The sequence below is a fragment of the Hyla sarda genome, chromosome 5, assembly GCF_029499605.1.
Source record: "Hyla sarda isolate aHylSar1 chromosome 5, aHylSar1.hap1, whole genome shotgun sequence".
Classification (NCBI taxonomy): Eukaryota; Metazoa; Chordata; class Amphibia; order Anura; family Hylidae; genus Hyla; species Hyla sarda.
The window spans coordinates 135,908,889-135,931,475 of NC_079193.1; the positions used below are offsets into that span (position 1 = coordinate 135,908,889).

Below are 22,587 nucleotides of genomic sequence, written 5' to 3' on the forward strand. Positions count from 1 at the left end.
ATGCTGCCGCCACCTCCATGCTGTGTCATTCAGCCACTATATGATCTCCTCATGCTGCCGCCACCTCAACGCTGTGTCATTCAGCCACTATATGGTCTTCTCATGTGCCACCACTTCCACGCTGTGTCATTCAGCCACTATATGGTCTCCTCATGCTGTCGCCACCTCCATGCTGTGTCATTCAGCCACTATATGGTCTCCTAATACTGATGCCCCCTCCAGGCTCTGTCATTGTGCTGCTCTGCAACAGTGATTCTAATAGCGACACCCCTGATCTGCATGTCATACTGAATAACAGTATTATTTCACAAACCCAGCACACACCCTATGCGTGTTACAGCAAGGCAAAGTGTTCTACACCCCTATTGAAGCTCTATGTAGGCCAGAAAAAGCCTTTTTTAATAGTGATTCGCTGCAAATAAATTCGGACCAAAACACATTTTTGGTAAAAATTTGGCGAATCAGCTGAATTTAATTTTTCAAAACTTCGCTCATCTCTACTTCTCCTCTTTGTTTTTTTTTTGTAGATGCTGGCCTCACTTTTATGTTCCAAGTGTTTTTTTCCTTTCCTTTGTGTTATGTTCTCTGCATTGTCTCTTTCAGTTTTTTGGGTCTGACCATTGTACGTGTGTGCTCACTGGTCTTTATGTGTGATATTTCACTTCCTGCCATTGTATACATTACCTTTACTCACATGACAGTCCTGGAATCTGGTTATATGGTGGAAACGGGGTTGTTTGGTCTGTGGGAGGGGGGTTGAGAGTGGGTGTTTTTTTCTTTTGTTATGTGTACTTTTGTTTAAACTGCAAAACTTTAATAAAAAATATCTGCTGTGGATTTTCCGCCTGTGTGAATGTTCCTTTAGGGACTATTCATACGTACAGTATTCTGTGCAGATTTAATGTGCAGGATTTGAAGCTGTGTTCAGTCCTTTAATTTACATTGGAATCTGCAGCAGAATCTCCTGCGCATCAAATGTAAGCAGAATACTGTACATGTGAATACACCATTAAGGAGAACACATTTCAGTACACACAGAAACTACTTTAGTAATCTTATAGAGGCCAGATAATGAGCTCGTTTTAGTGGTGCATACAGTGGGTATTAACCCATAGGCCAACAAGACCCTGGCCACTTGCTGCGGTGATAAGAAATAGAGTACCGCAGCCCACGACATCAGCAGCAGCCACATACCTACTAAACGGGCCTATAAACACATGTAGAGGTATACATGCATCACAACAATATAACCCCAGAGGGGTTAGAAAAAAACTCTTTATTACATGTGCTATCAATAAAACATAACTTTTAATATGTGATATAATCTAAAAATAATATAGGTGAGAAAACACACACTTAAAAACACAGCTCCTATAGCGTCAGTTTGTAATAATACAAGAAATCTCGACCGGGACTCCACAAATTCAAGCACCTTTAGAGTAGCTGTCAATTAAGTGGTGTATAATTGCACCTACAATGATATCTGGAGAGACTGAAACACTATTACAGTGGGTAGTTGGTTCTAATTCAGGATTGGATGTGTTCTAAGAGGTGCCACAACACTCTCTCAACTATCAATCACCACACTGTCAATTATGGGTATTAAAATCCACCCTTATTGTATAGACTGGTATTAATCAGTAAGACTCCAGTTCATACAATCACAGTCCACTATGTGTGACTTATAGGTTATCCAGAGGTCCAGATTTTGCACTCGAGTGCATGGGCATGTGTATTCAGAGAATCAATGACCACAACCCTGCTGTGCACTGCAGGAGCGGACTTATAGTAACATAGCTCACTGGCAACTATTATGCTCTGTGACCCATACTGTAATCGTATTGTACACTGAGACGCAATGGGGTTGCAATTAAAAGGTATTACTGTCACACCCCGACATGTTCCGCCACTCAGCGTGGCTTTATCAAGGAGAATGACTGACAGCATTGAGTGTCAGCCACAAATGAGCCTCATTTATCTGGTATCAGGATGACATCACTAATTCATTAACCGGTGAGAAAACACCATACAATCCACCAATATTAGATCACCTTTCTTTGTGCTATTACCAAACATAACTCCCCATCAATGCCCTGCTGATGAACGGGCCAATCTCCATGCCGGATTTTAAATTACATCACCCTCTCTCCTTTACTTACTGCTGGGCTGACAAATGAAATTTGGCAAATCGAATGTCACCTCCATGTAAACATCCGCCTGCATCATCAAAGTCTCACTCAGGCAGGCCGGCCACCAATTCCGGCCCACGCGATCACTCCAGTCAGCATGGTCCATGTAAACAAGGTGTGCACACGCACACTCTCTCAAATTGCGGCCACAATCAGGACTGCTCGGGCTCCCACGCTGCACACAGCCTGCGCATGCACTCTCATACTACTTGTTGGTACATTAGTTAATGGCAATTCTATAAGGATTCTAATTTAATTAGTAAACGCCGAGGTATGTGAGTACTCATACAGTTAAAAAAAGATATTAAATCATCTAATTGCTGTCCACCAACACCTTTATAAAATGGCCACAGATAAATATATTAAGAGCATAATAGTGGCCAGCGAGCCACGTTACTATAAGTCCGCGCCTGTGGTGCACAGCAGGTTGGCTGCTACTCCGGTAGTTCTCACTGGATAAAATATAATATTCTATTTTAAGCATTGAGGTTTTAGTAGCACTACTGTATGGGCACCACTACTGGGCTCTATTATAAATACAGTCTGTAGTTATATGGCACCATTATGTGTCTTGTACAGTGGGGCAAAAAGTATTTAGTCAGCCACCAATTGTGCAAGTTCTCCCACTTAAAAAGATGAGAGAGGCCTATAATTTTTATCATAGGTATACCTCAACTATGAGAGACATAATGAGAAAAAAAATCCATAAAATCACATTGTCGGATTTTTTAAGAATTAATTTGCTAATTATGATGGAAAGAGTCTCCTCTGTCCTCCACTTGTTACCTGTATTAATGGCACCTGTTTTAATTTGTTATCAGTATAAAAGACACCTGTCCACAACCTCAAACAGTCACACTCCAAACTCCACTATGGCCAAGACCAGAGACAAAACTGTAGACCTGCACCAGGCTGGGAAGACTGAATCTGCAATAGGCAAGCAGCTTGGTGTGAAGAAATCAACTGTGGGAGCAATTATTAGAAAATGGAAGACATACAAGACCACTGATAATCTCCCTCGATCTTGGGCTCCACGCAAGATCTCACCCCGTGGTGTCAAAATGATCATAAGAACGGTGAGCAAAATCCCAACAACAAGGAGGGACCTAGTGAATGAACTGCAGAGAGCTGGGACCAAAGTAACAAAGGCTACCATCAGTAACACACTACGCTGCCAGGGACTCAAATCATGCAGTGCCAGATGTGTCCCCTCCCTTAACCTCCCTGGCAGTATGATTCTGTCTGGAAATTTGTACCAAAAGCGGTACAATTTTTTGCATTGAATTTCACATCTCCCCCCCCCCCCCCCCCCCCCGCCCATTTCACATCTCCCCCGTCACATTCCCCCTCCCTTGTCACATTCCCCCCCCTAATCACATTCTCCTCCCCCTTGTCACATCCCCCCTCCCTTGTCACATTCTTCCCCCCTTGTTACATTCTCCCCCCTTAATGTTACATTACCCTCCCCCTGTCACATCCCCCCCTTGTCACATTCTACCCCCCTTGTCACATCCCCCCCTTCATGTCACATTCCCCCCCCCCTTGTCACATTCCCCCCTCTGCCCCTCTGTCACATTCCCCCTTTTGTCACATTCCCCCTGTCACATTCATCCCCCCCCCTTCTCACCTTGTCCTGCAGCAGCATACACTAGGTTTGCCAGGCAGATTTCAAACCTAGTGTATTTGCTGCAGAACAAGCCCTTTCCCCTTCAGCCTATCACTGGCTTGACACCACTGCGGCCTGTGATTGGATGAAAAGGGAAAGGTCCTAGAAGATGAATAGTGAAGAGAGCAGGGACCAGAGCGCACGGAGGGGAACGACATCTGCAGTGTTTTTCCTTTTACACTTAACTCAGTGTTTTTCTAACAGGGTGCCTCCAGCTGTTGTGAAACTACTACTCCCAGCATTCCCGGACAGCCTCTGGCTGTTCGGGCATGCTGAGAGTTGTAGTTTTGCAACAGCTGGAGGCCCCCTAGTAGGGAAACACTGACTTTTAGTATTTTTCTTTACCTGCTCTGGCCGGCCCCCGCCACGGGAGCCTACCCGAGCAGATAATTGCATGTTTTCCCGGGGGCCGCATCGCTATATCACATTGCTTTTGCGATATATCGTGCAGCCCGGCCGGCAACTCTGCAATTCTACCCCGAGCGTGACTCGGGGTTACCGATCCAGGCAGGGAAAATTAACCCAGAGTTACGCTCGGGATTACCGCTCAGGAGGTTCCGCCAGTACATGTCTGAGCAGGTCTGAAGTTTGCTAGAGAGCATATGGATGATCCAGAAGAGTATTGGGAGAATGTCATATGGTCAGATGACATTGGTAAAAACTCAACTCGCTGTGTTGGAGGAGAAAGAATGCTGAGTTGCATCCAAAGAACACCATACCTATTGTGAAACATGGGGGTGGAAACATCATGCTTTGGGGCTGTTTTTCTGCTAAGGGACCAGGACGACTGATCCGTGTAAAGGAAAGAATGAATGGGACCATGTATCGTGAGATTTTGAGTGAAAACTTCCTTCCATCAGTAAGGGCATTGAAGATGAAACGCGGATGGGTCTTTCAGCATGACAATGATCCCAAACATTTCATTTATTAAGTGCGAGAACTTGCACAATTGGTGGCTGACTAAAAACTTTTTTGCCCCACTGTAAGTGTAAGCTGAATGCCATTTTGTTTATTATTTGGTGCTGATCAAAGAAGATAGAAATTAATAATTTAAAAAAAATTGTAAATGTTTTGCCAATTTACCGCGAAGATTGAAAAAAAATTATTTATTTACACTCAATAACTAATTGTACTCAACACGTATGGTCCTGTACATGACCGATAATTATAGATCCTCTTAGCATAAATACAATATAAGTCACCAGCTGACCAACACCAGTGAAAGAGGTGCCTAAAACATAACTTTTATTTCTATTATGTAATAGAAATAAAAGTTATGTTTTAGGCACCTCTTTCACTGGTGTTTATTTACACTCAGCAATAACTTAACTACTATGTTCTTCAACGACACAAAACTTTAAAGAGTATCTGTCACCAAACTAAACTTTTAAAATATTGTTCCTTGTGTAATTATGAGACACGTTGCTATTAACTTGCTGTTAAAATTCTCAACCTTTATATGTTTTTAATGTGAGTGAAAAAAAACGGCCACTAGGTGGCTCTGTTCTGTTCACTGCGCAAGTCAAACAGTTTGGTCTCCTCTCTGCCTAGCAGGAAACCAAACTCAGGAAGTGCGTGCGGGGCATGGTGAGGCACAACTCTCACAGGCTTCAGTGACATTGTGCCTGCTGTGGAATGCCCACTTTCTCCTGCCAGGAGCTCACACAATGTGAGCAAGGGGAAAGGTATGATACAGAGCTTCTAAAACTTTTAAGGGCAGGAGGGGTGTTAGGAGTAGTTAGGGAATATAATCTGAGTAAGTTTGATGGCAGGTACTCTTTAAGAATGTAAACATTTGTAGAAGTTGTAGCCTTGAATAAACTAAAATAGAAACATACTTTAACCTTTGGCAGGCTCTGACCAGACTTACTATGTTTTACTCTACCATTCTTTATCATTACTTTCTCCTAGCAGATCATTAGTGTACTAAAAGAGACAAAAAGGAGACGGCAAAAAGAAAAACTAAACATAAAGAGCTTGCACAAAATAACCTGATTTATGGATCTGCAGGTCAGAATCGAGAGCATGTTGTTCAGGTTATGAAGATATGATGTTCCCTTCCTTGCTGCAGTTTGGACTTACAATTATGTTATTATGTGTGCTCTAGACACAGACTTCGCTAGGACAAGAAAAGTATGTGCAGCACTCTATTTCTACAATGTCCAACTAGGGAATATGTTATTCTGTTAGTAGAACATTCTCTAGTCAGAGAACAATTGATCAGCCAGGTGACCTATCCAAACTACGTCAAGATGATGTTATTGTTTGAAAGGAACAGAACTTTGTGTGGCCGGTCTATTCCATGCAAAACAATTCTATGAACATTGAGTTTAATGCTTAAATTGTAATTTCAAGTAAAAGAACAACTTTCATTCTCATTTATTATTTTATTTTTTACAAAGGAGAAAGTTTTTTTTTTAGATTTTAAACAGCTATTCATGGGATTAAGGCACCTTATCTCCTCAATTTGTAATGACTAACATTAGCATTAAAGGGGTACTCCGGTGGAAACATTTTTTTCAAATCAACTGGTGCCAGAGAGTTAAAAAGATTTGTAAATTACTTATATTTTAAAGGGGTTATTCAGAAATAGAAAACAGAGATAATTTCTTTCAAAAAAACCCTCCCTGTCTGTCTCCAGATTGGGTGAAGTTCTGCAGCTCAGTTCCATTAAAGTGAATGGCAAACAAGAAAAGGAAAAAAGAGAAGGGATTGCGCCTCTAGTGAAGTACGTTCATGAAGAGGTATAGGTGGTGGTCAAGAGAATTACTCACGAAGTGGGGTTGTGCTAAGAGCACAACACCTCCGAAGGCTTTATGCAATATCCAGGCCTGTAGCCGCGGTCCTCTGGGATACACACGTTCTCCCAGTGTTAATTAGTGGAAAGGAAGGGGAAAAAAAAAAAAGGAAAAAAAAAGCGACCGTCTCTGGCGCTGGTCTGCTGCAGTTGATAGGACTAGGACATCTGATGTAGTGGTATAAAAAGGTTTATTATATAAAACACATGCAACGTGTTTCTGGTCCGAAACGGACCCTTCATCAGGCAAGGTGCTTGCCTGATGAAGGGTTTGTTTCAGACCAGAAACATGTTGCATGTGTTCTATATAATAAACCTTTTATACCACTACATCAGATGTCCTAGTCCTATCAACTGCAGCAGACCAGCACCAGAGACGGTCATTTATCTTCCTTATTTTTTTTCCCTTCCTTTCCACTAATCAAAGTGAATGGAGCCAAGTTGTAATACCACACACAACCTGGGGACAGACGTGGAGCTGTTTTTGACAGAAATTAGCTCTATTTTCAAAAAATTCTAAAAGAAAAGAACTTCCTGTGGAGCATACAGCAGCTGATAAGTACTGGAAGGATTAAGATTTTTAAATAGAAGTCATTTTGAAATCTGTCAAACTTTCTGGCACCGGTTGATTTAAAAAATAAAATAGCTTTTCACCAGAGTACCCCTTTAACCCCTTAAGGACGCAGGACGTAAATGTACGTCCTGGTGCGGTGGTACTTAACGCACCAGAACGTACATTTACGTCGTGTGCATAACCGCGGGCATCGGAGCGATGCCCGTGTCATGCGCGGCTGATCCCGGCTGCTGATCGCAGCCAGGGACCCGCCGGCAATGGCCGACGCCCGCGATCTCGCGGGCGTCCGCCATTAACCCCTCAGGTGCCGGGATCAATACAGATCCCGGCATCTGCGGCAGTGCGCGATTTGAATGAATGATCGGATCGCCCGCAGCGCTGCTGCGGGGATCCGATCATTCAGAACGCCGCACGGAGGTCCCCTCTCCTTCCTCCGTCTGGCTCCCGGCGTCTCCTGCTCTGGTCTGTGATCGAGCAGACCAGAGCAGAAGATGACCGATAATACTGATCTGTTCTATGTCCTATACATAGAACAGATCAGTATTAGCAATCATGGTATTGCTATGAATAGTCCCCTATGGGGACTATTCAAGTGTAATAAAAAATGTAAAAAAATGTAAAAGTAAAAGTAAAAAAAATGTGAAAAATCCCCTCCCCAATAAAAAAGTAAAACGTCCGTTTTTTCCTATTTTACCCCCAAAAAGCGTAATTTTTTTTTATAGACATATTTGGTATCGCCGCATGCGTAAATGTCCGAACTATTAAAATAAAATGTTAATGATCCCGTACGGTGAACGGCGCGAACGAAAATTCATACTTTTTTAATACATTTTATTAAAAAAATTTTAATAAAAAATTTATTAAAATTTTTTATATGCAAATGTAGTATCAAAAAAAAGTACAGATCATGGCGCAAACAATGAGCCCCCATACCGCCGCTTATACGGAAAAATAAAAAAGTTAGAGGTCATCAAAATAAAGGGATTATAAACGTACTAATTTGGTTAAAAAGTTTGTGATTTTTTTTAAGCGCAACAATAATAGCAAAGTATGTAATAATGGGTATCATTTTAATCGTATTGACCCTCAGAATAAAGAACACACATCATTTTTACCATAAATTGTACGGCGTGAAAACGAAACCTTCCAAAATTAGCAAAATTGCGTTTTTCGTTTTAATTTCCCCACAAAAATAGTGTTTTTTGGTTGCGCCATACATTTTATGATATAATGAGTTATGTCATTACAAAAGATAACTGGTCATGCAAAAAACAAGCCCTCATACTAGTCTGTGGATGAAAATATAAAAAAGTTATGATTTTTAGAAGACGAGGAGGAAAAAATGAAAACGTAAAAATTAAATTGTCTGAGTCCTTAAGGCCAAAATGGGCTGAGTCCTTAAGGGGTTAAGGACCAGGCCCTTTTACACCTTAGGACAAGAGATTTTTTTGCACATCTATCCACTGTCACTTTAAACATTAATAACTCTGGAATGCTTTTAGTTATCATTCTGATTCCAAGATTGTTTTTTCGGGACATATTCTACTTTAACATAGTGGTAAAATGTTGTGGTAACTTCCATCCTTTCTTTGTGAAGAATCCCAAAATTTTATGAAAAATTTGAAAATTTTGCATTTTTCTAACTTTGAAGCTCTCTGCTTGTAAGGAAAATGGATAAAAAAAATAATAATAATAATTTTATTCACATTTCCAATATGTCTACTTTATGTTTGAATCATAAAATTGATGTGTTTTTATTTTTGGAAGACACCAGAGGGCTTCAAAGTTCAGCAGCAATTTTCCAATTTTTCACAAAATTTTCAAACTCACTATTTTTCAGGGTCCAGTTCAGGTTTGAAGTGGATTTGAAGGGTCTACATAATAGAAATACCCCACAAATGACACCATTATACAAACTGCACCCCCCAAAGTATTCAAAATGACATTCAGTCAGCATTTTAACCATTTAGGTGTTTCACAGGAATAGCAGCAAAGTGAAGGAGAAAATTCACAATCTTCATTTTTTACACTCGCATGTTCTTGTAAACCCAATTTTTTAATTTTTACAAGGGGTAAAAGGAGAAAATATATATTTACATTTGTAGCCCAATTTCTCTCGAGTAAGCACATACCTCATATGTCTATGTAAAGTGTTGGGCGGGTGCAGTAGAGGGCTCAGAAGTGAAGGAGCGACAAGGGGATTTTGGAGAGTACGTTTTTATGAAATGTTTTTTGTGGGGCATGTTGCATTTAGGAAGCCCCTATGGTGCAAGAACAGCAAAAAAACACATGCCATACCATTCTGGAAACTAGACCCCTTGAGGAACGTTACAAGGAATTAAGTGAGCCTTAATACCCCACAGGGGTTTCACGACTTTTGCATACGTAAAAAAAATAAAATAAAATGTTTTCACTAAAATGTGTTTCCCCCCAAATTTCACATTTTTGCAAGGGTTAATAGCAGAAAATACCCCCAAAATTTGTAACCCCACCTCTTCTGAGTATGGAGGTACCCCATAAGTTGGCCTGAAGTGCACTACAGGCGAACTACAATGCTCAGAAGAGGAGGAGCGCCATTGAGCTTTTGGAAAGAGAATTAGTTTGGAATGGTAGTCAGGGGCCATGTGCATTTACAAAGCCCCCCGTGATGCCAGAATAGTGGACCCCCACATGTGACCCTATTTTGGAAACTACACCCCTCACAGAATTTAATAAGTGGTGCAGTGAGCATTTACACCCCACTGGCGTTTGACAGATCTTTGGAACAGTGGGCTGTGCAAAATCGAAAATACATTTTTTTATTTTCACGGATCACTTCCGTAAATCTGTCAGACACCTGTGGGGCGTAAATGCTCACTGTACCCCTTATTACATTCCGTGACGGGTGTAGTTTCCAAAATGGGGTCACATATGGGTATTTTTCTTTTTGCGTTTATGTCAGAACCGCTGTAAAATCAGCCACCCCTGTGCAAATCACCTATTTAGACCTCAAATGTACATAGTGCACTCTCACTCCTGAGCCTTGTTGTGCGTCTGTAGAATATTTTACGCCTACATCTGGGGTATTTCCGTACTCTGGAGAAATTGCGTTACAAATCTGGAGGTCTTTTTTTGCTTTTACCGCTTGTGAAAATAAAAAGTATGGGGCAACACCAGCATGTTAGTGTAAAAAAAATAAATAATTTATACCGACAGGCTGGTATAGACCCCAACTTTTCCTTTTCTTAACGGGGTAAGAAGATAAAAAGCCCCCCAAATTTGTAGTGCAATTTCTCCCGAGTACGGAAATACCCCATATGTGGCCCTAAACTGTTTCCTTGAAATACGTCAGGTCTCTGAAGTGAGAGAGCGCCATGAGCATTTAAGGACTTCATAGGGATTGCATAGGGGTGGACATAGGGGGATTTTACGCCAGTGCCTCCAGCTGTTGCTAAACTAAGCTGTTGCTAAACTCCCAGCATGCCTGAACAGTCAGTGGCTGTCCGGAAATGCTGGGAGTTGTTGTTTTTGCAACAGCTGGAGGCACCGTTTTGGAAACACTGCCGTACGATACATTTTTCATTTTTATTGGGGGGGACAGTGTAAGGGGTGTATATGTAGGGTTTTACTCTTTATTATGTGTTAGTGTAGTGTAGTGTTTTTAGGGTACATTCATACTGGCAGGTGTTTACAGTGAGTTTACCGCTAGGAGTTTGTGCTGCGGCGACAAATTTGCCGCAGCCCAAACTTGAAGCAGAAAACTAACTGTAAAACTGCCTGGGGGGGGGGGGGGGGGGGGAACCTCCAGCTGTTTCAAAACTACAACTCCCAGCATGTACTGACAGACCGTGCATGCTGGGAGTTGTACTTTTGCAACAGCTGAAGGCACACTGGTTGGAAAACCTTCAGTTACCTAACTCAGTATTTTCCAACCAGTGTGCCTCCAGCTGTTGCATAACTTCAACTCCCAGCATGTACTGATCGCCGAAAGGCATGCTGGGAGATGTAGTGATGCAACAGCTTGAGGTACGCAACTACAACTCCCAGCATGCAGAGACAGCTGTTTGCTGTTTGGGCATGCTGGGATTTGCAGTTTTGCAACATCTGGAGAGCTATAGTTTAGATACCACTGCAGCTACAAAGTTTTCCTCTTGCTCGAAGCCCATTCATGTGAATGAACACAAGTGTAATGCTTCATCTTACCTGTGGTAGTGCTGTCGTAGTGAAAGTGGTATTGTCAGGTATCCTCACAGATTATAGCTAATCCCTGGGGGGGGGGGGCATCTCATTTCTAATTAGTATGTAAACCTTTCCTTATAAGTAAGGCTGGGTTCACTTAAAGGGGTACTCCGCACCCATAGACATCTTATCCCCTATCCAAAGGATAGGGGATAAGATGTCAGATCGCCGGGGTGTGACGGACCTCCCATAGACTTGCATTGAGGGGGCGGGGTGTGACGTCACACAGGGCGGAGTCGTGACGTCACTCTCGTCCGCCATTGTGATCGGGATCTGAAGCCTCCAGCATTCCCGGTGTGAGGTGGAAGCCGTCCAGGTGGGTGCTGAAGCTGAGATCCCGGGGGTCCCCAGCAGCAGGACCCCGGCGATCTGACATCTTATCCCCTATCCTTTGGATAGGGGATAAGATGCCTAGGGGTGCACAGTACCCCTTTAACAATTCATGCCTCAAAATTGGCTGCTGATGTATCTGTGGTTGCTGATGAACCTGGGCTTGGATCATTGTGTACCCAATTTAATTGAATGAAATTAACCAAACATGGTCAACTGGGTGACTATGTTCAGGTCAATGAATTGAACGGGACGCGTGATGATTCAAGGAGATATACGTCGGCAACCGATTTTGAGATTCTGCCAATGTATCTGTGCCTTGAAGTCATGGTCATTATGCGAATCTGGCCTAATGCTAAAGTATAACTAAGTGTCACATAACTGTTTATATATATATATATATATATATATATATATATATACAATGGTCCCTCAAGTTACAATATTAATTGGTTCCGGGACAGAAACCTGGTAATTGGTTCTGAATCCACCAAAATGTCATCCAAAAATAGGAAAAAGTGAGGATTAAAGAAAATTAAGTAGATAACTAATATAGATAAAGCAAGTCCTTACATATAGAAGTAAGAAAAATCTGCTGGGAGCTGTAATCACTGTCTATGTAGAGGACAGGAGCTTCTACAGGATCCTGTACAGTACACACAGTGTCCTAAAAAAAAGTAACATGGAGCCGCCCTCACCTGGGGTCCAAAGGAGCAGCTAACCCTGGCCCAGGTAAATAGTAGTACAGAACATGTAATACTTCCCTGTACTGTAGGGGGCACTACCAGAGAGGAATTCAGTGCATACGCTTCAGTAATACAGCTGTTTTACCAGTAAATGCCCATTCTGATTGGTCGGTTCTTCCAGCCATTGATACGTTTCACAGATCTTGACTGTCCGTAGTATTGTATGTTTAGTCTGGTTTCAAGTTACAATGGTCCAGAAAAGAACATTGTATGTTGAGGCCATTGTAAGTTGAGGGATCACTGTATATATAAACAGAATATACACATACATGTGTACTGGGTCATCTGTACAAACAACATTTAAAGGAAGAGTACCGATGCAAAATCATAGAATGTTACAGAATCTTGTAATACATTTTTTTTATTGGACTAACAGTATTTTGTAGACACAAACTTTTGGAAGTCCTCCCTTTATCAAATCAAAAGCAAGACTTAATAAAGAAAGGCTTGTTTGTACAAAATACTGTTAGTCCAATAAAAAGGTATTACAAGATTCTGCAACATTCTATGAGTTTGCATCTGCATCACTGGATTAATACGGCAACTTCAAAATAAGAAAGAGCACCCTAAGCAAAGCAAGTGATATTCTGTTAAAAATAAATAAATAAATCACTCAAAATACAGTATAATAAAAATGTTATAATACTAATACTTATAATACTATTAGACCTTTGTATCCTATGTAATTGATATAATACATACCTTGTAGTTAGGCTCCATGAATCTTCACTATTGAAGGATTCAGCTCTGACAGGCTGCAATTTGTTAGGAGATGGCTTGCATTCATTTGCTTGATTCTCAGCTTTATCTCTTGTTTTGCTGCTACAGTTTTGCAAATCTAGAGAGGTGCTGTTTGATGGAGAGCTCACAATGCCTGAATCTTCTGTGTAACTATTTACAGATCCAGCATCATCAGTTGTCAAAATTTCCTCTGATGAGACACTGTTGCATCGAATTAAGTGTTTTTCACCTGTATATGAATCATAAGAAAACGTTAGTCATGCTGATTAGCAACACATCTGCAGAATAAATACAATACTTACTTAAAAAAATATTTTGATATAAAGCACAAAAACAATATACCGTAAGTACATTTACATAGAAATATGTTAAAGCTTTACTGCTATAAAGGGGTATTTTAGCGATAAAAAACTATCCCCTATTCACAAGATAGGGGATAAGTGCCTGATTAAGGGGTGTTCTGACCTCTTAGACCAGAGACTGTGACAACAGTGACCTGACTGTCTGTGATAAATGGAGCAGCAGGGCTGCACATGCACCATTCTCTATGAAGCTGCCAGATTCAGCTAAGTACTGTGCTCTGCTATCTCAGAGGCTTCATAGATAACAAGTGAAGCATGTACCGGTCCACTGCACCAATTAGCAGGGACAATCAGGTCACAGTTTTTGTGATTAAGGATGGTCCCAGAATTCATTTATTCCTTGTCAATAAGGGATACATTTAAATACCTGCAATCCCCCTTTAACAGCTGTGACAGGACCAAGAGTAAAGAGTTGAAAGGAGTGTACATTTTACCCAGGTTCTGTCTTAGGGTATGTTCACACGGCGGAATGTCTCCGTGCAGAATTCTGCCGGGAAAGAGTACCTTTGATTTCGATGGGATTCTGCTGCACTGTGCACACGGTCGAATTCCCGCGGCAGAAATCCTGATTCTGGCATCCACAGACTCCAGTGTTTTGCATATTTTAGTATTTCTTTTACTACTTTTGCATTTCTTTTACTACTTTTATATCAGCGCAGAATCAAATTGAAAATATCTGGTACAAAGTACATAACAGTAATGTTCAGTGGTCTGTAATCCACAGATCACTACAATTTTTAAAGGAGAAATGCGGCGCAAAAGTTTTACCTTTCCTTGTGCCCGGGCTGCAAAAACTAAAAAAAACTAACTGTAACTCCCCTTCCTACGTTCCCCTGTTGCTAGGCTGAGCACACTATCATGTAAGGAGCTCGGGTCCCACCTTCTCCCTGCTGCCCGGGCTCCTTAAATGACTCAGCCTTTCACCGGCCAAGGTGGGACATCGATGCAGCCGGTGATAGGCTGACTGCAGTGCGACATTCCGAGCCTCAGAACTACCGAAAAGGGGGCGTGTCCCCGCCATTCTCACAAAAAAACAACATATTTACTAAGGTTCCCACAGAAAATGTGGCGGATTTGAGCTGAGGAAAACCCCACAGATATGGGCATGTGTAAAAAAAACAAAATGTATGAAAAAGTCCAAAATGTAGGGAAACCTTAGTAAATACCGTGGAAAAATACTTGTAGGGGATTAAAACCCACAAAGAAAACTTAATTTCACTCTTAGTGAATCAGGGCCAATGTTGTGAAATCTCACTTTAGAACACCACTTTGTATAATCCCCTTCTATACTACTTTTATGCAACATTTTTTGCCAGTTCGACTTTTGTGCAACTATTTAAAACTGCTGTCTATAGCCAGTTCTGGGCTGGTTTCTGTTTGTGATGTAATTGAGGACTGTGTGACAAATCTGGAATTTTTATTTTTATTTTTAGAAAAGTCACACATTTTAAATCTCAGACCGCTGCAAAGTGGGAATGCAAAGTGCGAGATTTGTGCAAGTGCAACATTTGTGCGACAAATGTACACAAAAAGGCTGGGTACATGCCTTGATTCCCTTTATCTTTATTCTGTAGGGCCATACAATTACAATGATACCCAATTTATATAGGTTTTGTTTTATTGTAATACTTAAAAAAAAATAATGTCCTCTTCTTACCCCTATAACACATTTATATATGAGAGCTTGTTCTTTTGCGCCGTGATCTGTAGTTTTTATTGGTACCAATTTTGTTTTGGGACTTTTTGGTCACTTTTTTATAAATTTTTCTTGGTTTACATTATTTTATTTAAAAAATGGAAAAGGGCGGTCATTTAAACTTTTATAGGGTGAGGGGCTTAATTACATTTATTACCATTTCTTTTTACATTTTATTCACTATTGTTTAGTGTTTTGCTATTTTTCGATTGCATGCACTGAGCAATGCTATGCCATAGCACAGCACTGATTAGTGTTATCGGCGCTCCATTAGTGCAGGCTGCTGAGGTTGCTGGGAGGGCCTGAAAAAGACCCTGCGTTCGTGGTGCACATGGTGCATGGTGCTTCAGTAAAAGGTAGGTGGAGTGTCCTAAAAAATTATTTTAGGAACTTATGCAGTAAGCTTAAGGCAAGGATCTTCAAGGTAATATTTTCCAAAATACTACCAGTATCACCAAAAAGGCAGCAGGAGATTAGGGAGGTAAAAAAGTGGCTCAGAAAGTGGTGTAGGATGGAGAGGTTTAGGTTTATGGAGAACTGAGCCAACTTCTTTGTCGGATACAGGCTCTTCAGTAGGAAAGGGCTGCACCTCAATGGGGAGGGTGAATTTCTGTTTGGGGAGAATATGGCCAGGATGCAGACGTGCTTAAACAAGGGACTGGGGAAGTAAGAAATCACAAAAGTAGAGGACAAAACAATGTAAACAGAGAACTGGGACCTATTATGTACCTCGGGGTGGAGAAGAGGGAGAGGTTAGAATAGTTAATAGGGATAGGCTTTATAAAAGAAAAAAATATACACCTGTAAATTGCATGCAGACTAATGCTAGAAGTCTGGCCAATAAAATGTACGAATTGGAGTTTATGAACTGGAGCTAAAGAAAATAATGACAAAGTGGTAATAATAGAGACAGGGTTGGACGATAGTTATTACTAGGTGACTAGACAGTTAACTTAAAGGGTTATAGTCTATTCAGGAAGGATCATAAAAATTTGAAAGGGGATGGGGTTGACCTTTATGTGAAGTGCAGTCCAAAGGCCAACCTGTGGAAGAATATATGTGAGAGAAATGATAATGTGGAGTGATTATGGGTAGAAATATATGGAGAGAAAAATAATAGAATACTAAAAAAGGGTCTGCTATAAGCTGCCAAATATAATGAAAGTAGCAGAAGATCAGTTACCGAGGCAAACAAATAAGGCAGCAAATTAAAATGAGCTGGTTATTGTGGGTGGCTTTACCTATCCCGAAATAAACTGCGAAACTGAGACCTGTGAATTTCATAAAGGAAACAGGTTTTGATTATAGCTAAAGATTATTATCTGAGTACAATATAATACATTATAACTCGCCCTTCAATAAGGGAACCTTTCAAGGAGTCACAAGAACCTCGGGGAAGCCCTTAACATTGAACCTTGGGATAATGTCCTAAAAAGAGTACGGACAATAATTGAGATATAAAAAAAAAAAAAAAACACATACCTTATTAACCCCTTCCCGCAGAATGTCATATATAAACGCCGGGTTGTGCAGTGCGTTCGCGCATCCCGGCGTTTATAAATGACATTCAGTTAACCCGGCGATGCGCAGCATCGCACGGGTTAACTGGCAGAAGTCCCGCTGTTTCCAGCAGGGGACAACTTCTGCTTCACCCCTAGGACCATCAATTGATGGTCCTGGTCAGCGATCACTGTGATTGGTCCCTGTGGACCAATCACAGTGATCTGGGGTGAAAGTTCAGATCCCCCGCACTGCCCGCCCCTGGAAGTTGGGCAGAACGGGGGACGATGGCTGCGGGGGCTCGCGGGGACCTTCGGCATTCGGGGGGAACACGTGGGGACTGGCGGACTTACCTGATTCAGCGGCGGGACCGAGGAGCAGCGCGGGACCGGCCACGTGGACGAGCAGCGACGGGTAAGTATGTGGTCCTCAGAGGCAGCAGTGAAGATCTTCACTGCTGCTTCTAGGAGTCTGAAAACTACAACTCCCAGCATGCCTAGACAGCCTTTGGCTGTCTGGGCATGCTGGGAGTTGTAGTTTTGCAACATCTGGAGGGCCTCAGTTTGGAGACCATTGTATAATGGTCTCCAATCTGTGCTCTTCCAGCTGTTGCAAAACTACAACTCCCAGCATGCACTGACTGTCCAGGTATGCTGGGAGTTTTAGTTCAGCAACATCTGGCCCTTCAGATGTTGCCGAACTACAACTCTCAGCATGCCCTTCAGCTGTCTGGGCATGCTGGGAGTTGTAGTTTTGCAACAGCTGGAGACACACTGGTTGGGAAACATTGTTTCTAACTCAGTGTTTCCTAACCTGTGTGCCTCCAGCTGTTGCAAAACTATAACTCCCAGCATGCACTAAAAGACCATGCATGCTGGGAGTTGTAGTTTTGCAACATCTGGAGGGCCCCAGTTTGGAGACCATTGTATAATGGTCTCCAATCTGTGCTCTTCCAGCTGTTGCAAAACTACAACTCCCAGTATGCACTGACTGTCCAGGCATGCTGGGAGTTTTAGTTCAGCAACATCTGGCCCTTCAGATGTTGCCGAACTACAACTCCCAGCATGCCCTTCAGCTGTCTGGGCATGCTGGGAGTTGTAGTTTTGCAACAACTAGAGACACACTGGTTGGGAAACATTGTCTGTTTCTAACTCAGTGTTTCCTAACCTGTGTGCCTCCAGCTGTTGCAAAACCATGACTCCCAGCATGCACTAACAGACCATGCATGCTGGGAGTTGTGGTTTTGCAACAGCTGATGCAAGCCCCCCCCTTCCCCCCCCCCCGCCACGCCACCCCCGTGAATGTACAGGGTACATTCACATGGGCGAGGCTTTTACAGTGGGTTTCTCGCATCTTGAGATGCAGCAAATTTTGCGCTGGGAAACTCGCTGTAATCCCCCGCCCATGTGACTGTACCCTAAAAACACTACACTACACTAACACAAAATAAAATAAAAAGTTAAAAACACTACATACTACATATACACATACCCTTACACAGCCCCCCTCCCCCAATAAGAACGTCCGGTACACCACTGTTTCCAAAGCAGAGCCTCCAGCTGTTGAAAAACAACAACTCCCAGTATTGTCGGACAGCCGTTGACTGTCCAGGCATGCTGGGAGTTTTGCAACAGCTGGAGGCACCCTGTTTGGGAATCACTGGCGTAGAATACCCCTATGTCCACCCCTATGCAAATCCCTAATTTAGGCCTCAAATGCACATGGCGCTCTCACTTTGGAGCCCTGTCGTATTTCAGGGCAACAGTTTAGGGCGACATATGGGGTATCGCTGTACTCGGGAGAAATTGCGTTACAAGGTTTGGGGGGCTTTTTCTTCTTTAACCCTTCATGAAAAGGAAATGTTGGGGTCTACACCAGAATGTTAGTGTAAAATATTTTTATTTTTTACACTAACATGCTGATGTTGCCCTATACTTTACATTTTCACAAGAGGTAAAAGGGAAAAAAGCCCCCCAAAATTTGTAATGCAATTTCTCCCGACTACAGAGATACCCCATATGTGAGCGCAAAGTGCTCTGGGGGCGCACAACAAGGCCCAGAAGGGAGAGCGCACCATGTACATTTGAGGTGATTTGCACAGGGGTGGCTGATTGTTACAGCGGTTTTGACAAACGCAAAAAAAAAAAAAAACCCCACATGTGACCCCATTTCGGAAACGACACCCCTCACGGAATGTAATGAGGGGTGCAGTGAGAATTTACCCCCCACAGGTGTCTGACGGATCTTTGGAACAGTGGTCCATGAAAATGAAAACTTGTACAGCCCACTGTTCCAAAGATCTGTCAGACACCAGTGGGGGGCAAATGCTCACTGTACCCCTTGTTACGTTCCTCAAGGGGTCTAGTTTCCAAAATGGTATGCCATGTGTGTTTTTTTTTGCTGTTCTGGCACCTTAGGGGCTTCCTAAATGCGACATGCCCCCCGAGCAAAATTTGCTCTCAAAAAGCCAGATATGACTCCTTCTCTTCTGAGCATTGTAGTTCGCCCATAGTGAACTTCAGGTCAACTTATGGGGTACCTCCATACTCAGAAGAGATGGGGTTACAAATTTTGGGGGGTATTTTCTGCTATTAACCCTTGCAAAAAGGTGAAATTAGGGGGAAAACACACATTTTAGTGGAATTATATATATATTTTTTTTTACATATGCAAAAGTCATGAAACACCTGTGGGGTAATAAGGCTCACTTTATTCCTTATTACATTCCTCAAGGGGTCTAGTTTCCAAAATGGTATGCCATGTGGGTATTTTTTGCTGTTCTGGCACCATAGGGGCTTCCTAAATGCGACATGCCCCCCAAGCAAAATTTGCTCTCAAAAAGCCAAATATGACTCCTTCTCTTCTGAGCATTGTAGTTCGCCCATAGTGCACTTCAGGTCAACTTATGGGGTACCTCCATACTCAGAAGAGATGGGGTTACAAATTTTGGGGGGTATTTTCTGCTATTAACCCTTGCAAAAAGGTGAAATTAGGGGGGAAACACACATTTTAGTGGAAATTTTTTTTTTTTTTTTTTACATATGCAAAAGTCATGAAACACCTGTGGGGTAATAAGGCTCACTTTATTCCTTATTACATTCCTCAAGGGGTCTAGTTTCCAAAATGGTATGCCATGTGGGTATTTTTTGCTGTTCTGGCACCATAGGGGCTTCCTAAATGCGACATGCCCCCCGAGCAAAATTTGCTCTCAAAAAGCCAAATATGACTCCTTCTCTTCTGAGCATTGTAGTTCACCCATAGTGCACTTCAGGTCAACTTATGGGGTACCTCCATACTCAGAAGAGAAGGGGTTACAAATATTGGGGGGTATTTCCTGCTATTGACCCTTGGAAAAATGTGAAATTTGGGGGGAAACACACATTTTAGTGAAATTTTTTTTTTTTTTTACATATGCAAAAGTCGTGAAACACCTGTGGGGTATTAAGGCTCACTTTATTCCTTGTTACATTCCTCAAGGGGTCTAGTTTCCAAAATGGTATGCCATGTGAGGGTTTTTTGCTGTTCTGGCACCATAAGGGCTTCCTAAATGCAACATGCCCCCAAAAACCATTTCAGAAAAACGTACTCTCCAAAATCCCCTTATCGCTCTTTCCCTTCTGAGCCCTCTACTGCGCCCGCCGAACACTTTACATAGACATATGAGGTATGTGCTTACTCGAGAGAAATTGGGCTACAAATATAAGTATACATTTTCTCCTTTTACCCCTTGTAAAAATTTAAAAATTGGGTCTACAAGAACATGCGAGTGTAAAAAATGAAGATTGTGAATTTTCTCCTTCACTTTGCTTCTATTCCTGTGAAACACCTAAAGGGTTAAAATGATGACGGAATGTCATTTTGAATACTTTGGGGGGTGCAGTTTTTATAATGGGGTCTTTTGTGGGGTATTTCTAATAAGAAGACCCTTCAAATCCACTTCAAACCTGAACTGGTCCCTGAAAAATAGTCAGTTTGAAAATTTTGTGAAAAATTGGAAAATTGCTGCTGAACTTTGAAGCCCTCTGGTGTCTTCCAAAAGTAAAAACTCGTCACTTTTATGATGCAAATATAAAGTAGACATATTGTATATGTGAATAAAAATTTTTTTTATTTGTAATATACATTTTCCTTACAAGCAGAGAGCTTCAAAGTTAGAAAAATGCAAAATTTTCAAATTTTTCATCAAATTTTAGGATTTTTCACAAGGAAAGGATGCAAGTTACCACAAAAATTTACCACTATGTTAAAGTAGAATATGTCACGAAAAAACAATCTCAGAATCAGAATGATAACTAAAAGCATTCCAGATTTATTAATGTTTAAAGTGACAGTGGTCAGATGTGCAAAAAACGCTCTGGTCCTTAAGGCCAAAATGGGCTTGGTCCTGAAGGGGTTAAGCGATCCAAAAAAGTGATAGAGATACCTTTTTTATTTAAATTTTGTAGGGTACAATTAAAAAATAAAATAAAAAAGATACAGTAGTGATGGAAAAAATTGTATTTAACTAAATTTATCTTTTTTATAACAAAAAATTTGTATTGATTTTTAAACAGGGATCAATTTATGTGGGCAGGTAGGGTACCAAAAATATAGTCCACAATAAAAATGTAGTGTGTGTGTGTGTTTTTCACTTTATTTTTACATTTTTTAGGTAGTACTACTACTCCCAGCATGGAACACAATGTTCCATGATGGGAGTAGTAGTACCTGTACTAATTGACAGATCGCCCCGGGTCTGTTGTGATCCTTCTGTATAATGTATAGATGCAGGTGGCCGCTCTTCTATGGTCCCCTGCACTTCCGTATATATACACCTATTCATATTTCCCACAGAGAGCTGTGATTGGCCAGATGGTTCCAGCCAATCACAACTCTCTGTGGGAAATATGAATAGGTATATATATACGGCAGTGCAGGGGACCATAGAAGAGCGGCCGGCCGCATCTATACATTATACAGGAGGATCACAGCGGGTGTCAGAAGTGACATCCGCTGTGATCTTTCCTTAACTGCAGGTACTACTGCTCCCAACATGGAGCACACTCGCTCCATGTTGGGAGCTTAAGTACACGCATTAAAAGACAGATCGCAACAGGTGTCAGAAGTTACACTCGCTGTGATCTGTCTATTAATGCAGGTACTACAGCTCCCAGCATGGAGCAGAGTGTGCTCCATGTTGGGAGCAGTAGTACCTGCAGTTAAGGAAAGATCACAGCAAGTGTCACACCCGATGCGATACTCCTGATGTGAATTTCGGGACTCGGGAGAGCTGGAAGAACAGCTGATGCTGAGCAGTAGATATACATATCTAGCACTCAGCAAGAACTTACAGTGAGCATGCAATGTGTACACTGTGCACTATGCCAGCCCAGCAAGGAAAGAGTTAATTTACACTGCTGGATAATGTGGGTTAACCCTTTGGGCAGTATACAATATATACAGCGATCTATAGATCGCTGTATAGAGTGTATACAGAAGATGAAGAAGTCCCCTTACCTCCCTGTAGTCCCGGCTGGGTCCGTATATCTCCACCCCCTAGTGATGACATCATTAAGAGGCAGAGCTACAGATGGAAGCCAGGCTGGTAAGTCTGAGGCTCTGTTCACATTGTCCGTTTTGTATAATGTGAACAGACCCTTCTGGCAGTGTCTTCCCAGACAGGGAGACTCCAGCTGTTTATAAACTACAACTCCCAGCATGCCCAGGCAGCCAAAGGCTGTCTGGGCATGCTGGGAGTATAGTTTTGCACCAATTGAAGGCTCCATGTT

The 22,587-nt window shown here is 41.9% G+C and overlaps 1 protein-coding gene across 6 annotated transcripts in view; it reads right to left on the bottom strand.

The window, feature by feature from the left end:
* Window positions 1-22,587, bottom strand: part of COBL (cordon-bleu WH2 repeat protein) — a 612,569-nt gene that overhangs the window by 80,981 nt on the left and 509,001 nt on the right. For all 6 annotated transcript variants that reach the window (XM_056520341.1, XM_056520342.1, XM_056520339.1 and 3 more), the window contains one exon: window positions 13,223-13,490. In XM_056520341.1, coding sequence (XP_056376316.1) covers window positions 13,223-13,490 — 268 coding nt within the window. The remainder of the gene's footprint in view (window positions 1-13,222; window positions 13,491-22,587) is intronic.